Raw genomic sequence first — 16149 nt, 5'->3', positions numbered from 1 at the left:
TCGGTAAGTGCAGACGCTTTCACAAAACCCCAATTTACTGTGGTAAATAGGGGATATCAAGGGAGTACTACATTGAGAACTGCACTGGAGTTTTTTCACCTTTTTTTCACGAACGCTTTGTTTACTGAAATTGTAAATGAAACGAATAGCTATGTGAGTGTAAAACTAACGGGACCGCTGCATCATAATTCTATTTGGAACTCTTGGAAACCTGTTATGTTACCAGAGATGAAGGCATTTTTTGGTGTTCTGCTGAATATGGGACTGAATGTAAAAATGGACATAAAAGAATATTTCTCAGAGGAATGGGCTAACAGAATGCAGTTTTTCAAAGATGTATTCAACAGATCATGTTTCTTGCAGATCTTTTGGATGCTACACCTTTGCCCTCCCCCCACCCAGGTGCCCCAGGCTGCTTTTGTTAGCAGAGGACAAAAGGTCAGGAATGTGGTCAGCTACATAGACACACAATGCTGTGAGCTGTTTATCCCAGGTAGAGACATTTGCATTGATGAGAGCACCGTTGGCTTCAAAGGAAGGATTATCTTCAAGTGCTACAATCCTCAGAAGCCTACCAAGTGGGGGATGTGTGTGTTTGTTTTAGCTGACTCTGAAACTGGTTATGTCTCTGCTATTGTTCCTTACTTTGGTAGCCCAACAACAGACTCCATGTTGAGACCTGACATGCCATTTTCATCAAGAATTGAAATGGAATGGAAAGCCACATTTCATTTCCAAAAATGAATCGAAGAGCACCAAAGACTGTGCAGTGTGCAGTGACAGAAAGACAAAAGGGGGGGAGGAGAAAGACTGTATGCTTCTGCAAAACATGCTCAAGGCAGCCAGGGTTACACCCAGGTGACTGTTTTGAAAGATACCATAGCATGGACACATACAGATAATTTCTGTCACTAAATGCCTTTTTTGTTTGCAAACCTCGCCTGGTGTAAATAGTTACAACATCGATGAAAAATAGTTTTTTGTTATTTTTTTTGTTTGTCGTAGTATGTAATTGATTTATAAAAAGTTTTGTACCTGTCTGATTATTCTAAAATATAATCAAGCAAAAACTCAAATTTTGTGACATTTTGTTACTTTTTTTTAATGTTCGCCTATATATATATATATATATATATATATATATATATATATATATATATATATATATATATAATATATATATAGATAAACATGTTTTTTGTTAAAAAATTTGTTACTGTTGTCTTTGTATAGGATACCCTTTGGACTTGCACTGCTTTGTTACTTGTTTTAAGCAAACAAAGTCACTTTATTTCAATTTGAACAGCACATGGTCTGAAATTTTATTTTATTCATAAAAATTAATTGGACAGGACCAGCCTGACAGCCGCAGAATAAATGGACTGCAAAGGGTTAAGGGTGGTTTCCCAGTCGATCCTTACAACGCAGACATAGAGGTGAAATTCTCTCTCTTTGTTCACTGTAGCTACTTATTAATGGGGTTCCGAATGGTAACGCACAAGGCAACCTCTCGGCTTAGCCTTGTAGCTTTCTGGTCATTCTGCAGTCATACACTTGCGACGGCTTAAGTACACTCACCCATTTGGTAATGGTTGGAAATGTTAGGTTATCATCATAACCCTGGTTCCCTGAATTAGAAATGTAACCCTTAATCTTCAAAGTCGCTGGTCCCATTATTTGTAGCAGGCTTGAAGGAAAAATTACTCTTGATCTCTGACCTGCAGTACTTTTGATCCCTTGGGGGCGGGGTCACGACTGCGTCACAAGATTTAAAAGGCAGGCCAGGTCATTAGATTGAGTTGTCCTTCATTTTTCTTCTTCGCCAGATAGTTTTTGCACAACTTTGAGGTGTGTTTCGGGTCATTATCTTGCTGAAGAATGAAGGACTGCCCAACTAGCTGTAATCCTGATGGAATGGCATGCCTCTGAAGTATGCTATGGTAGCCATGCTGGTTGAGCTTGCCATGGACTTGGTAAAGTCACCAGCAAAGCAACCCCAGACCATGATACTGCCTCCTCCATGCTTGACAGTGGGAACCACACATGCAGAACTCATGTGCTCACCCTCTCTGCAGCTTACAAATACTCGGCGGTTGGACCCAAATATTTCAAATTTTGACTCATCGGTCCATAAGACCGACTTCCACTCCTCAAACGTCCAGTTTCTGTGTTTTTTGGCCTAGGCATGTCTCTTCCTCTTATTCTGCACTCTTAGCAATGGTTTCTTTGCAGCAATTCTTCCAGTTAAGCCAGCTTCATGCAATCTCCTCTGAACAGTTGATGTTGAAACATCTGTACTTCTAGTAGGATTTAGCTGAGCTTGTATTTCAGGGGCAGTTAATCGCCGGTTTTGCAGACTTGTGACTCGAATTAACTTGTTCTCTGATTCCGAGATCACCCTTGGCCTGTCTGACCTTGTTCAGTCCTCATGAGTGCCAGTTTCTTCAAATCGTTTGATGGTCTTGGCCACAGCAGTTACAGACACTTGCAAAGTTCTTGCGATTTGTCTTAAAGATTGACTTTCATTTCTTTGCTTAACTGAGCGTATTTTGCCATTTTCTGATCCCTTACATTCAGGAATGACAAACTTGTGCCTATGCTACCTATATTTATAGAAATCATGGCCCCTCACCTGTTAACAATAATTGGTGACAAAAGGTTAATTAGGTAACATGCTAGTTATCTCAGAGAACATCTAACAAAGACACTTTTATACTTAGGCCAGTGCTCTAACACTGTGTCATACACATTTCAGACTTTTAACTGACTTGGGCTTCAGGCTGAAATCCCCTTGCTTTGGGTGACCATTTAATTGAAATTGACAAGATTTACATTTTCATTTAAAAATTAAATTTTTGAGTGCAATTCGCTTATGTTTATCAGCTTATATAAGTACATGTATCATATAATGAAATATTAAAAGTGTTTATAGACAAGTTTATACAGTTAAAAGCATAGATAATCATGATAAACCTGGTTTCAAGCAGATGTACTCAAACTTTTGACTGGTACTGTGTGCTTACAAGTTCTCTTTCTATACCAGAATTAAGTCATTTTTATACATTATTATACATATTTTGCATTTTTTTTTATTTTGGTAATTTTTCTTTTGTTTTTATAATATAAAATGATTTAAATTATTAATATGGCATTCCCAAAGAAATATTGGCAAGCATTTAACAGTTGTGTGCTGTGTGTATACTGAGTCCCAACTGGGCAGAAGAGCATTGCACCTAACATGACTGGCTACCAGGGGCTGTTAAGATCTGGGAGTCTTTAACTGTTGTATTAATATACATTTACAGGATGAGTTTTATTTATGTATTTTATATGGATATGTGGTAGTGTGCCCCGCCTTGTGCATATTTTTGTGTTATATGTTGTATGTATTGTGTTAATGTTGGTGTGTTGTATTTGGTACACGGGATGTAATGTAGGTTATGCACATGAGTGAATTTAAAATTTATATTTGTATTTAGGCACGAGGATTGCACAGCACTTCACGTGCAGGTAAAACGTAATATGTGAGCACAGGAAATTGCACTAGATTAATTCACATGCAGTTATACTGAGACCAATTGAATGATTGATTAGCAATCGAGTCTCGGTACAGCTGCATAAAAGCAGCATGTTTTCACTCACTCGGGGTTGTGTGTTCGGTGGGTGGAGAACAGGTGTGGAGAAGGAGAGTAAAACAAAGTAAAATAACGTAAATACAATTTTTTTTTTACTCACCGTGTTTGTTTGTCTGTTAGTCTGCTGTTTGTTTAAGTGTTAGTCCGTTTTGTTTGCCTGTTTATTTTGGCCTCAAGTGCCGTGTGCTGTTTTTATTTAAATCTTTTATTTTGTTTATTAAATGCTGAACGCAACCAAGTGCTCAGCTACAACACGTCTCTGTCTGTCCTGTTCTGTATTGGTTCGTTTCTAGACTGACGTCACTCACTACAGCCGTCTCTGTGACAGAATAACATCGTTATGTGGAAATATTACAAGAGGTCCAATGGATCTGTGTTTTCACCTGTCATTCTTGTAAACCAGAGGGCCTAGCATGTGGAACTAGGCTGCTGCTTTTTAACTTCCTTCTCTTTGTCTGGGAGTAATGCATTCCTTTAAAGGAGTGTCCGCTTCACTTTCACCTTACACCTCCTTTACACTACACAGTAACGCTGCAGTTTGGATGTCAAGTGCCCTGTCAATGAACAACCCCTATAAATTGTAAGTCACATTTCATGGGAAAAAAAATTACTATGGCCACAAATGGGTTTTACGCTAATAATAAAATGTAAGGCTGGAACAGTTTTAAGTATGATTTTGAAATTCAAAGTTGCAGTTTTCTTCAGTGTACAGTATGTTTCCAGTTAAGCTCCTTTTTAAAGGGTATCAAATAGGGATGTCACAGTATACCAGTTTTATGGTAAACCGTGGTATACACTGCCACGGTTTTGAAACCGCAACCATTTTTCTATACCATGATTACCGAGTTCATGGTATCGGAACGTTTTTTTATTCACTATTTGTCCATTGGTGAGCCGCACTGGCATTTTGGGGTTTTGTTTGTTTGTTTGTTTCCCGATAATTTTTAGTTTATGAATGAGCAAGACAGCGATGCAGCTGTTTCAGCCAATTGCCGTGCGGGTGCTGGCATTTAGCATTTTAACCAATTGGGACTAAACAATACTATGCAAGGGCAGGCGCTCATGGTTTCAACCTATCGCTGATCATATCAGCACCTGCTGCGAGAGACTGCATTTAAATAAAAATAAATCTCTAACTTGTAGTACGCCACATTTAAAACAATTGAGAATAAAATATTTTACTATGTTTTCGTAGCAGTAGTAGCTGAGAGACTCAGTGGCTCCGACAGCATGTGCATAAACTCTAGGATTACATTACAGCAGAAATTCCAGGTAAACTTTTGTGCAAACAGCAGATCCCTCCAAGAAAATAGTTTGAACACCAATTTGAAGTAAGTACATGTATAGTAATGCATGGTTTCATTTGCATGGTAGTTTCTATACTGTCATTTATAAATTCTGTCACGTGTGTAGAATATGTTTTAATTGGCGCTGCGTAATTTGTCCCAGTGCTAAACAAAACAATTGTGTTACAAGATCGTACCATATTGCTACTGCATCATAAAGAAAATCAGCTGCGTAAGAATTATACCTTTCTACTACAGAATATATTCTTAAAAAATCACGCGAGAGAAGTAGCTCATGATCAGTTTATTTTTGAACTTTATTGTTATGTGTAATATTTAAGTAATACTGGGAAAATATAAATCAAATTCTGTTTTTACATGTGTAAACTGTACTGTATTACTGAAGATACCCTATCCACCTTTGCAACCAAGTTTTTGTTTTGACTCCTGAAAATCAGGCTGTTAGCACACAGAAAGCATATTTTCACCACATTTAATTTTTTTAAACTTGTATTTAGTAGAGTCACTAATCTTCATGAAGTAGAACATACAGTATACATTGTGATTAAATACCTCCACAAGAGGAAATTTGAATTGTGAATTTTCTTTTATGCAGATCTAGACAATGTCTTACTGCCTAATAAACATTACTGATTTAAAATAAGTACACAAGAACATAAATAAGTTTACAAAAGAGAGGAGGCCATTCGGCCCATCTTGCTCATTTGGTTGTTAGTAGCTTATTGATCCCAGAATCTCATCAAGCATCTTCTTGAAGGATTCCAGGGTGTCAGCTTCAACAACATTACAGGGAAGTTGGTTCCAGACCTTCATGATTCTCTGTGTAAAAAAGTGCCTCCTATTTTTTGTTCTGAATGCCCCTTTGTCTAATCTCCATTTGTGACCCCTGGTCCGTGTTTCTTTTTTCAGGTCGAAAAAGTCCTTTGGGTCAACATTGTCAATACCTTTTAGGATTTTGAATGCTTGAATTAGGTCGCCGTGTAGTCTTCTTTGTTCAAGACTGAATAAATTCAATTCTTTTAGCCTGTCTGCATATGACATGCCTTTTAAACCCGGAATAATTCTTGGTTCTCTTCTTTGCACTCTTTATAGAGCAGCAATATCCTTTTTGTAGCGAGGTGACCAGAACTGAACACGGTATTCAAGATGAGGTCTTACTAATGCATTGTACAGTTTTAACATTACTTCCCTTGATTTAAATTCAACACTTTTCACAATATATCCGAGCATCATCTCAAGAGGAAGCAGTAAGAGACTGAACAGTACTCAGGATAAATTATTGTTTAGGCTTAACTGTAAACTCCTTTTCAAATTTTAAAGACTCCAGTCAAGTCCCCCCTCCCCCTTAATATCTTAATAGTTAATTTCTTTTAGCCCTATTATTAGGCTAGTTGCTCTTCACTATAGTCTCTCCAATGTCACAATGTTCTTTTGGTACTGTGATGATCAGGACTGGACCAGCACTCTTAATTGTGGTCTCATCAGTGCATTACAGCAAAAGTGAAGACATCTTGATACAGTTTTGTGGAATTGTAACCATAAAATAAGTGACTTGATATCTTTGAGTTATATCTGTGTTTTACATTGTGTATTGTATTGTTAAAAGCCATTCAAAAATGCACAATAAGTCAGAATACCGAGGAAATTGCTATGTCAGCTGAATGGGCTGAAACATTAATAAACCATCAGGAGAGAATCGAGACTACTAGCCTAGCCATGAGAAGGGGTGAGCTTATTCCCTGAACACAGCAGCAGTACAAAAACTAGGTTAACACCATTTCTGGAGTTTCATTGAAAAGAGACTTGGAGTAAAGGCAACATTTGCTTAAGGATAAAGGGAATTCAATAGTACTGGCATGTGTGTGTGTGTGTGTATATTTTGCACCATATACAGTAGAGGTGTTCTCTAACTTGGTAAATTTGTAAAGGATCATACATACTAGAATCATGTATTTTACAGTGGCTCTCAAAAATATTCACCCCCCTTGGACTTCTCCACATTTTATTGTGTTACTCATGGAATCAAAGTGGATTTAATTAGGAGTTTTTGCCAATGATCAACACAAAAAATGTCCATAATGTCATAGTGAAAAAAGAAATCTACAAATTGTTCTAAATTAATTACAAATATAAAACAGAAAATAATTGATTACATATGCCCCCTTTGCTATGACACACCTAAATAAGCTCTGGTGCAACCAATTGTCTTTAGAAGTCACATAAATAGTTGAATGGAGTCCACCTGTGTGCAATTAAGGTGTTTCACATGATTTCAGGTTAAATACACCTGTCTCTGGGAGGTCCCACAGTTGACTACATCATGAACATAAGAACATAAGAAAGTTTACAATCAAGAAGAGGCCATTCGGCCCATTTGCTCGTTTGGTTGTTAGTAGCTTATTGATTCCAGAATCTCATCAAGCAGCTTCTTGAAGGATCCCAGGGTGTCAGCTTCAACAACATTACTGGGGAGTTGATTCCAGACCCTCACAATTCTCTGTGTAAAAAAGTGTCTCCTATTTTCTGTTCTGAATGCCCCTTTGTCTAATCTCCATTTGTGACCCCTGGTCCTTGTTTCTTTTTTCAGGTCGAAAAAGTCCCTTGGGTCGACATTGTCAATACCTTTTAGAATTTTGAATGCTTGAATTAGGTCGCCGCGTAGTCTTCTTTGTTCAAGACTGAACAGATTCAATTATTTTAGCCTGTCTGTATATGACATGCCTTTTAAGCCCGGAATAATTCTGGTCACTCTTCTTTGCACTCTTTCTAGAGCAGCAATATCCTTTTTTATTACGAGGTGACCAGAAATGAACACAATATTCAAGATGAGGTCTTACTAGTGCATACTACAGTTTTAACATTACTTCCCTTGATTTAAATTCAACACTTTTCCCAATGTATCTGAGCATCTTGTTAACCTTTTTTTATAGCTTCCCCACATTGTCTAGATGAAGACATTTCTTTTCAACATGTACTCCTAGGTCTTTTTCATAGAGTCCTTCTTTAATTTCAGTATCTCCCATATGTCTATTTGAATGACATTTTTATTTCCTGCATGCAGTACCTTACACTTTTCTCTATTAAATGTCATTTGCCATGTGTCTGCCCAGTTCTGAATCTTGTCTAGACATTTTGAATGACCTTTGCTGCTTCAACAGTGTTTGCCACTCCTCCTATTTTGTGTCGTCTGCAAATTTAACAAGTTTGCTTACTATACCAGAATCTAAATCATTAATGTAGATTAGGAATAGCAGAGGACCTAATACTGATCCCTGTGGTACACCACTGGTTACCAACTCCATTCTGAGGTTTTTCCTCTAATCAGTACTTTCTGTTTTCTACATGTTACCCACTCCCTAATCCATGTAAATGTGTTTCCTTGAATCCCTACTGCTTCAGTTTGAGAATTAATCTTTTGTGCGGGATTTTGTCAAAAGCTTTCTGGAAATCTAAATAAACCATGTCATATGCTTTGCAATTATCCATTATCGATGTTGCATCCTCAAAAAAATCAAGCAAGTTAGTTAGACACGATCTCCCTTTCCTAAAACCATGTTGACTGTCTCCCAGGATACTCTTACCATATAGGTAATTTTCCATTTTGGATCTTATTATAGTTTCCATAAGTTTGCATATAATAGAAGTCAGGCTTACTGGTCTGTAGTTACCTGGTTCAGTTTTGTTTCCCTTTTTGTGGATCTGTATTACGTTTGCAATTTTCCATTCTGTCGGTACAACCCCTGTGTCAAAAGACTGTTGCATGATCTTGGTTAGTGGTTTGTAAATAACTTCTTTCATTTCTTTGGGTACTGCTGAGAGGATCTCATCCGGACCAGGGGATTTGTTTATTTTAAGAGTTCCTAGTCCCTTTAACACTTCTGCCTCGGTTATGCTAAAGTTATTTAAAACTGGATAGGAACTGGATGACATGTAGAGCATGTTGTCCTTATCCTCCTTTGTAAAAACTTGTGAAAAATAATCATTTAATATATTTGCAGTTTTTTTTCTTCATCTATGATTTTGTCATTTGTATCTTAGACACTTAACCTCCTCTTTGAATGTTCTCTTGCTGTTGTAATTTCGGAAAAACATTTTGGAATTGGCCTCCCTAGCAATGTTCATTTCTATTTCTCTCTTGGCCTTTCTAACTTTCTTTTTGACTTGCATTTGCAGTTCCATGTACTCTTTCTGTGTACTTTGTTTTTGGTCCCTTTTTAACGCTCTGTAAAGTGCCTTTTTTCGCTGAATATTTTTTTTAATTGATCTATTGTACCATTTTGGCAATTTAGTTTTACATTTAGATTTGTCTACTTTAGGGATGTAATTGTTTTGTGCCTCTAGTACTACATTTTTGAAGAACAGCCATCCTTTTTCTGTGGATGTTTTCTCTATTTTACCAATCTACTTCTGTTGGTCTCTGTTTCATACCTTCATAGTTTGATTTTCTAAAATTGTAAACCTTAGCTTTAGTCATTACTTGTGTGGTTTTAAAAAGCACTTCAAATGAGACCATGTTGTGGTCTGAGTTTGCTAGTGGTTCTCTGACCTCTGTTTTAGTTATTCTGTATTCGTTATTTGAAAAGACTAAATCAAGGCATGCCTCCCCTCTAGTCGGTGCCTTGGCAAATTGTGTTAGGAAGCAGTTATTTGTCATTTCCACCATTTCAATTTTGTCCATCGTGCTACCAACCGGGTTTTCCCATGTTATATGGGGAAGTTGAAATCCCCCATTAGTATGGCTTTCCCTTTGCTACACGCATTCGAATGTCATTATATAACAGATTATTTTGCTCACCATCTGAATCTGGCGGTCTATAGCATGCTCCTATTATTATGCCCTTTGAATTTTTGTCTGTTATTCTGACCCATATTGATTCGGCTTTATTTTCTTTGTCCAGGTTTAACACCTGGGCTTCAACACTGTTTCGTATGTATAGCGCTACCCCTGCCTGTTGGCTCCTCTGCTCCCCCGTGTCTCAGAATGGCTCTGAATTTTAATCGGCTGCTTCGAGTTTCAGCTTGTTTGTTATCAGAAAATCACACGCAGCTGTTTGACTTTGTGCTGCAGTGTTTTCCCAATGTCCTGTGTTTTCTGATTAAAACAATTCAACATGTAATTTCTCCTTACTGCTTCTAAACTGCTGTGCACTTTTCCACGCCTGTACTTCTCCCACGCTGTCGCTGGGAATACTGCCTTGTTTATTGCTGTGTTGTTCTGCTGTGCTGTTGGCTCCTCCCCTCCCCCGTGTCTCAGAATGGCGCTGAATTTGAATCAGCTGCTCCGAGTTTCAGCTTGTTTGTTATCAGAAAAACACACGCAGCTGTTTGACTTTGAGCTACAGTGTTTTCCAAATGTCCTGTGTTTTCTGATTAAAGCAATTAAATTTTTTTTTTTTTTTTTTGTGTAAGTCTTCATTTCTGCAACATGTTCGCCTTGCTGTTCCATTTAACTCAGATACTGTAATAAAATAAGTCGTGTTGTATGCAGTCATTTGTGCCACAGATTAATCGGCAAGAGAGAGGTAGGGCTTACTGGGACAAAGACAATAAAAGTATGATTTTGATAAGACTTATTTTGTTTTATTACAGTTAGATAATTGGCTCAGAATTACATTTCTATACAAGTACAATTAATTATTGTTTATTTTATTCTTAAGAGTGTGTGAAACTGATGATTCGGAAGGGACTGTCACCAAATGGGCGGTGTTAGGGGTTGCTAGGGTTTTCTTGTTGCTTCGCTCGGCATGTGATAAGTTTTCCGTTATCAATTTTTGGTGTCTCTGAACGTAATCCAAATTACATATTTATTTAGTAATAACCGAAAACGAATGACTCATTGCCTGATCTGGGAAGTCTTAAAATTTTCAAGAGCTCGGATTGTTTTTTATTTTACTTGAATTACTACAAAAACGGCCAATAAAAATATATCAAATGCATATTTACTATGATGTCTACATCTTTCATAAAGAGACACAAGTCCTACAGAGTGATTGGAATTCATTTTTGGTAAGATTCACTAGAATTTAGCTCTGTGTTCTTTTAAGACATTTAAATTAATTTTAGATTATTTCAGTAGTGCTTAAAATCTTGAAGTTGCGGGTAAATATTACTCAAAGTGATAAGAATGACTGCTCTTTGTGTGGGTGGAGCAGGTGGTGGCTATTTTTGTATCGCATTTGTTTTATGTCTTTGAGAGCTTTCCATATTTTCTTAATTTTCATAAAAACATAAACAGGACAGTTCTCTTTGACATATTGAATGTAGCTGCACAGCTAATGATTTGAGGTGCTGATAGAGATGTCCTTGCAGGCCAGGACACCTGGAGAAGGGGATTTCTGTTTTTATTCTCATCAGTTTTTTGTTTGAGGCTTTGGCCATTTCTAATATTACGTAAATTTACTGCTCCAATTGCTGCAAATTATGATAATATTGAGATCTTCTTTTTTTCTTTTTCTTTTTTCTGCACAGGCAAAATCTTGTGTTTGTCACATGTGCGGCGTCCACTTGAACAGACTTCATTCCTGCCTCTACTGTGTCTTCTTTGGCTGCTTTACCAAGAAACACATTCATGAACATGCTAAAAACAAACGGCATAACCTAGGTAAGAGTCAAGAATAGCAGCCCATAAGCTGTTTCAAACGCTGGGCTTATTTGTCTTTGTATCTCAAGCCTTGATGTGCATAACAGTAATGGGTTCATCTAGCCAACCCAAAAAAGAAAGCTTCATTCTCCAGTACTGTTACTCCTATTGTGTGATGAATACTGACAAGAAGAATTTTGTATAATTTGTTACATCTACTATGAGCTCAAATGCCAAAATGATGTTGCACCAATAAACCAATTTTGTAAATATGTACACTTATCATTGACACAACATTTTCAGAGAGAATCTTTAGAGGCCAACTTACACATTGAAAAAACTAACATTGGGGAAACTTTTTGTTAAACTCTGAATTGCGAACTACAAAATAATGACTATAATGATCTACCATGTTCATTTAGTAAGCCAAATTAAAGGCTGATAACAGGAGGAGGTGATATTTGGATAATTGTAACTTTCCAGGACAATAATGACCACTTCATGACATACAAATTACTTCTTGGTGCATACCAGATCAGGTCCAAGTGTTACTATTTACCAAAGCCAATTTAAAATCCCAATTTAGTTTCCTTTTGGTTTTGAATTTAACTAAACAGAGAGCATGTGGATACATTTATGTTTGAATTCATCATTAGAACATGAGAACATATGAAACAAGGGGAGACCCACCAGTGCTCGTCCAGTTCCTAGTAGCCCATCTCAAAATCTTGTCAAGTTGGTTCTTAAAGGATCCAAGTGATTGAGCATCACCAACATGTCTAAGTAACCCATACCATACCCTCACCATTGTGTGTCTCCTTCCCTCTGTCCTAACTCTGTCTACACTTAATTTCCAGCTGTGTCTTCTGGAACTGGTTTCTGTGCTTAAAAGTTTTTTTTTTGTTGGTTTTTTTTTAATTATTTAGCAGATGCTTTTATCCAATGCGACTTACAGAAATTGAACAAAGTATATAAGTTACAGGCAATAAAAATGCAAAACAAACACATACATCAAATATATACAAAATAAATATAAATAATAAAAAAATATTAAAGATATATAAATAGGACTTTACAAATAAAGGTTGAATAAGTGGGTTTTGAGAAGAGGAAGCAGTAAGAGACTGAACAGTACTCAGGATAAATTATTGTTTAGGCTTAACTGTAAACTCCTTTTCAAATTTTAAAGACTCCAGTCAAGTCCCCCTTCCCCCTTAATATCTTAATAGTTAATTTCTTTTAGCCCTATTATTAGGCTAGTTGCTCTTCACTATAGTCTCTCTGTGATGAGTCAAAGGGGTTTCGGTCTGTGATTCAGCCTCCCGACAGTAGATGGCATCAAACCAACTCGGGACTTCCCTTACCAAGATCTCGTGACCATGGCAAAAGTCATCTTTTTGAGGGGCGGCACCTTGGTGAGGGGCGGAAGTACGAGTATGTAACTTCCAGCCACTGGAGTCAAGTGAAGGAGAAGGACACGTGTCGGTTGGGGATTGGTGTTCCACTGACTACAGAGGCGGGACATTACATACTAAAGGGAACGTACTACTGTGTTCGGGGTTGGTCCGAAAGTAAAGTAGGAGGAGTAACGGGTGAAGGGAGAGACTGGTTTTGTGCAGCGGGATTTTTTGAAATACTAACATTTCTTTTGTCTTTTTTTTGTTTATGGTCACCACGAAGACAAATTAAAGACGAGTCATCAGTTTGTTTTGGATTTCACCCCTGCACTCCTTCCCTCACACCATTTTGTTTTTCGTTTGTTATTTAATCCTTTTGTTGTGTATAGAAAATAAAAATAAATTATTTTATTTCTGTACACATAAATTACTGTCTGGACATTCCATTTAATACACTCTCGCCTCACGAGCGGAGTGGGACTACTCTCCAAGTCACAATGTTCTTTTGTTAAGAACATAAGAACATAAGAAAGTTTACAAACGAGAGGAGGCCATTCGGCCCATCTTGCTCGTTTGGTTGTTAGTAGCTTATTGATCCCAAAATCTCATCAAGCAGCTTCTTGAAGGATCCCAGGGTGTCAGCTTCAACAACATTACTGGGGAGTTGATTCCAGACCCTCACAATTCTCTGTGTAAAAAAGTGTCTCCTATTTCCTGTTCTGAATGCCCCTTTTTCTAAACTCCATTCCCTTGGGTCGACACTGTCAATACCTTTTAGAATTTTGAATGCTTGAATTAGGTCGCCACGTAGTCTTCTTTGTTTAAGACTGAACAGATTCAATTCTTTTAGCCTGTCTGCATATGACATGCCTTTTAAGCCTGGAATAATTCTGGTCGCTCTTCTTTGCACTCTTTCTAGAGCAGCAATATCTTTTTTATAGCGAGGTGACCAGAACTGAACACAATATTCAAGATGAGGTCTTACAAGTGCATTGTACAGTTTTAACATTACTTCCCTTGATTTAAATTCAACACTTTTCACAATGTATCCGAGCATCTTGTTAGCCTTTTTTATAGCTTCCCCACATTGCCTAGATGAAGACATTTCTGAGTCAACAAAAACTCCTAGGTCTTTTTCATAGATTCCTTCTCCAATTTCAGTATCTCCCATATGATATTTATAATGTACATTTTTATTTCCTGCATGCAGTACCTTACACTTTTCTCTATTAAATGTCATTTGCCATGTGTCTGCCCAGTTCTGAATCTTGTCTAGATCATTTTGAATGACCTTTGCTGCTGCAACAGTGTTTGCCACTCCTCCTACTTTTGTGTCGTCTGCAAATTTAACAAGTTTGCTTACTATACCAGAATCTAAATCATTAATGTAGATTAGGAATAGCAGAGGACCTAATACTGATCCCTGTGGTACACCGCTGGTTACCACACTCCATTCTGAGGTTTTTCCTCTAATCAGTACTTTCTGTTTTCTACATGTTAACCACTCCCTAATCCATGTACATGTGTTTCCTTGAATCCCAACTGCGTTCAGTTTGAGAATTAATCTTTTGTGCGGGATTTTGTCAAAAGCTTTCTGGAAATCTAAATAAACCATGTCATATGCTTTGCAATTATCCATTATGGATGTTGCATCCTCAAAAAAATCAAGCAAGTTAGTTAGACACGATCTCCCTTTCCTAAAACCATGTTGACTGTCTCCCAGGACCCTGTAATAGGTAATTTTCCATTTTGGATCTTATTATAGTTTCCATAAGTTTGCATATAGTAGAAGTCAGGCTTACTGGTCTGTAGTTACCTGGTTCAGTTTTGTTTCCCTTTTTGTGGATCTGTATTACGTTTGCAATCAAGAGACTGCTGCATGATCTTGGTTAGCGGTTTGTAAATTACTTCTTTCATTTCTGAAAGATGAAGGAACATTCAAAGCAAATCTGGAATAAGGTTCTTCAAAAGCATCAATCGGGTAGGATATAAGAACATTTCCAAGGCATTGAATATCCCCCAGAGCACAGTAAAGTCCATTATTAAGAAATGAAGAGAATATGGCACAACTCTGAATCTGTCTAGAACAGGCTGTCCTCAAAAACTATATCCGGGCGAGACGGGCACTAGTCAGGGAGGCCACCAAGAGGCTAGTGGCAACTCTAAAGGAGTTACTGTCTTCCATGGCTGAGCTCGGAGACACTGTGCATACGGCAACAATAGCCTGGGTGCTTCACAAAACTGGCCTTTATGGGAGAGTGGCAAAAAGAAAGCCATTGTTGAAAAAAACTCAGTTCAAATCTCTGCTAGAGTTTGCCAGAAGGCATGTGGGAGACTGAGACCAAGTGGAGAAAGATTCTATGGTCTGATGAGACCAAAATAGAGCTTCTTGGCCTCAACGCTAAGCACTGTGTTTGGCGCAAGCCTAACACCGCACGTTATCCTGAGAACACCATCCCTACTGTGAAGCATGGTGGTGGCAACATCATGCTATGGGGATGCTTCTCTGCGTCTGGGCCTGGAAAGCTTGTGAAGATTGAGGGCAAAAAGGATGTAGCAAAGTACAGAGAAATCCTGGAGGAAAACCTGCTGAAGTCTGCAAGAGGGCAATGACCCCAAACATACAGCCAAAGCCACACTGGAGTGGCTTAAAAACAAAAATGTCAATGTCCTGGAGTGGCCCAGTCAAAGCCCAGACCTCAATCCAATTGAGAATATGTGGAAAGAGTTGAAAATTGCTATTCACCAAAGGTCCCCATCCAACTTGACGGAGCTTGAACAATTTTGCAAAGAAGAATGGAAAAATTGCAGTGTCCACATGTGCAACGCTGATAGAGACTTAACCAAATAGAATTGTAATTGCTGCCAAAGGTGCCTCTACCAAATATTGACTCAAGGGGTTGAATACTTATGCAATCAATTATTTTCTGTTTTGTATTTGTAATTAAGTTTGAACAATTTGTAGATTTTATTTTTCACTTTGACATTATGGACTTTTTTTGTGTTGATCAGTGTCAAAAACTCCTAATTAAATCAATTTTGATTCCATGTTGTAATACAATAAAATGTGGAAAAGTCCAAGGGGGGTGAATACTTTTGAGAGCCACTGTAGACAATATCCTCACAGCATCTGCACTGTACCTTACAAAACATCGTGGGCATGGAGTACTTCCTTTAGCATATTTCGGTAAAGATCCATAAAACCATGGTTTATACGATGCATGGTGGTC

At 37.7% G+C, this 16149-nt stretch overlaps 1 protein-coding gene across 4 annotated transcripts in view; it reads left to right on the top strand.

Annotated features, from left to right (window-relative positions):
• LOC121330914 (ubiquitin carboxyl-terminal hydrolase 22-like) overlaps positions 1 to 16149 on the top strand; it is a 187973-nt gene that overhangs the window by 61864 nt on the left and 109960 nt on the right. For 3 of the 4 annotated variants that reach the window (XM_041277880.1, XM_041277881.1, XM_041277883.1), the window contains one exon: positions 11411 to 11543. The exons of the other annotated variant lie outside the window; for it this stretch is intronic. In XM_041277880.1, the coding sequence (XP_041133814.1) occupies positions 11411 to 11543 (133 nt within the window). The remainder of the gene's footprint in view (positions 1 to 11410; positions 11544 to 16149) is intronic. 4 annotated transcript variants of the gene reach the window in all.

The sequence above is a fragment of the Polyodon spathula genome, chromosome 18 (genome assembly GCF_017654505.1).
Source record: "Polyodon spathula isolate WHYD16114869_AA chromosome 18, ASM1765450v1, whole genome shotgun sequence".
Lineage (NCBI taxonomy): Eukaryota > Metazoa > Chordata > Actinopteri > Acipenseriformes > Polyodontidae > Polyodon > Polyodon spathula.
The sequence above is the reverse complement of the archived record's forward strand: the minus strand, read 5'-3'. Positions and strand labels throughout refer to the sequence as shown.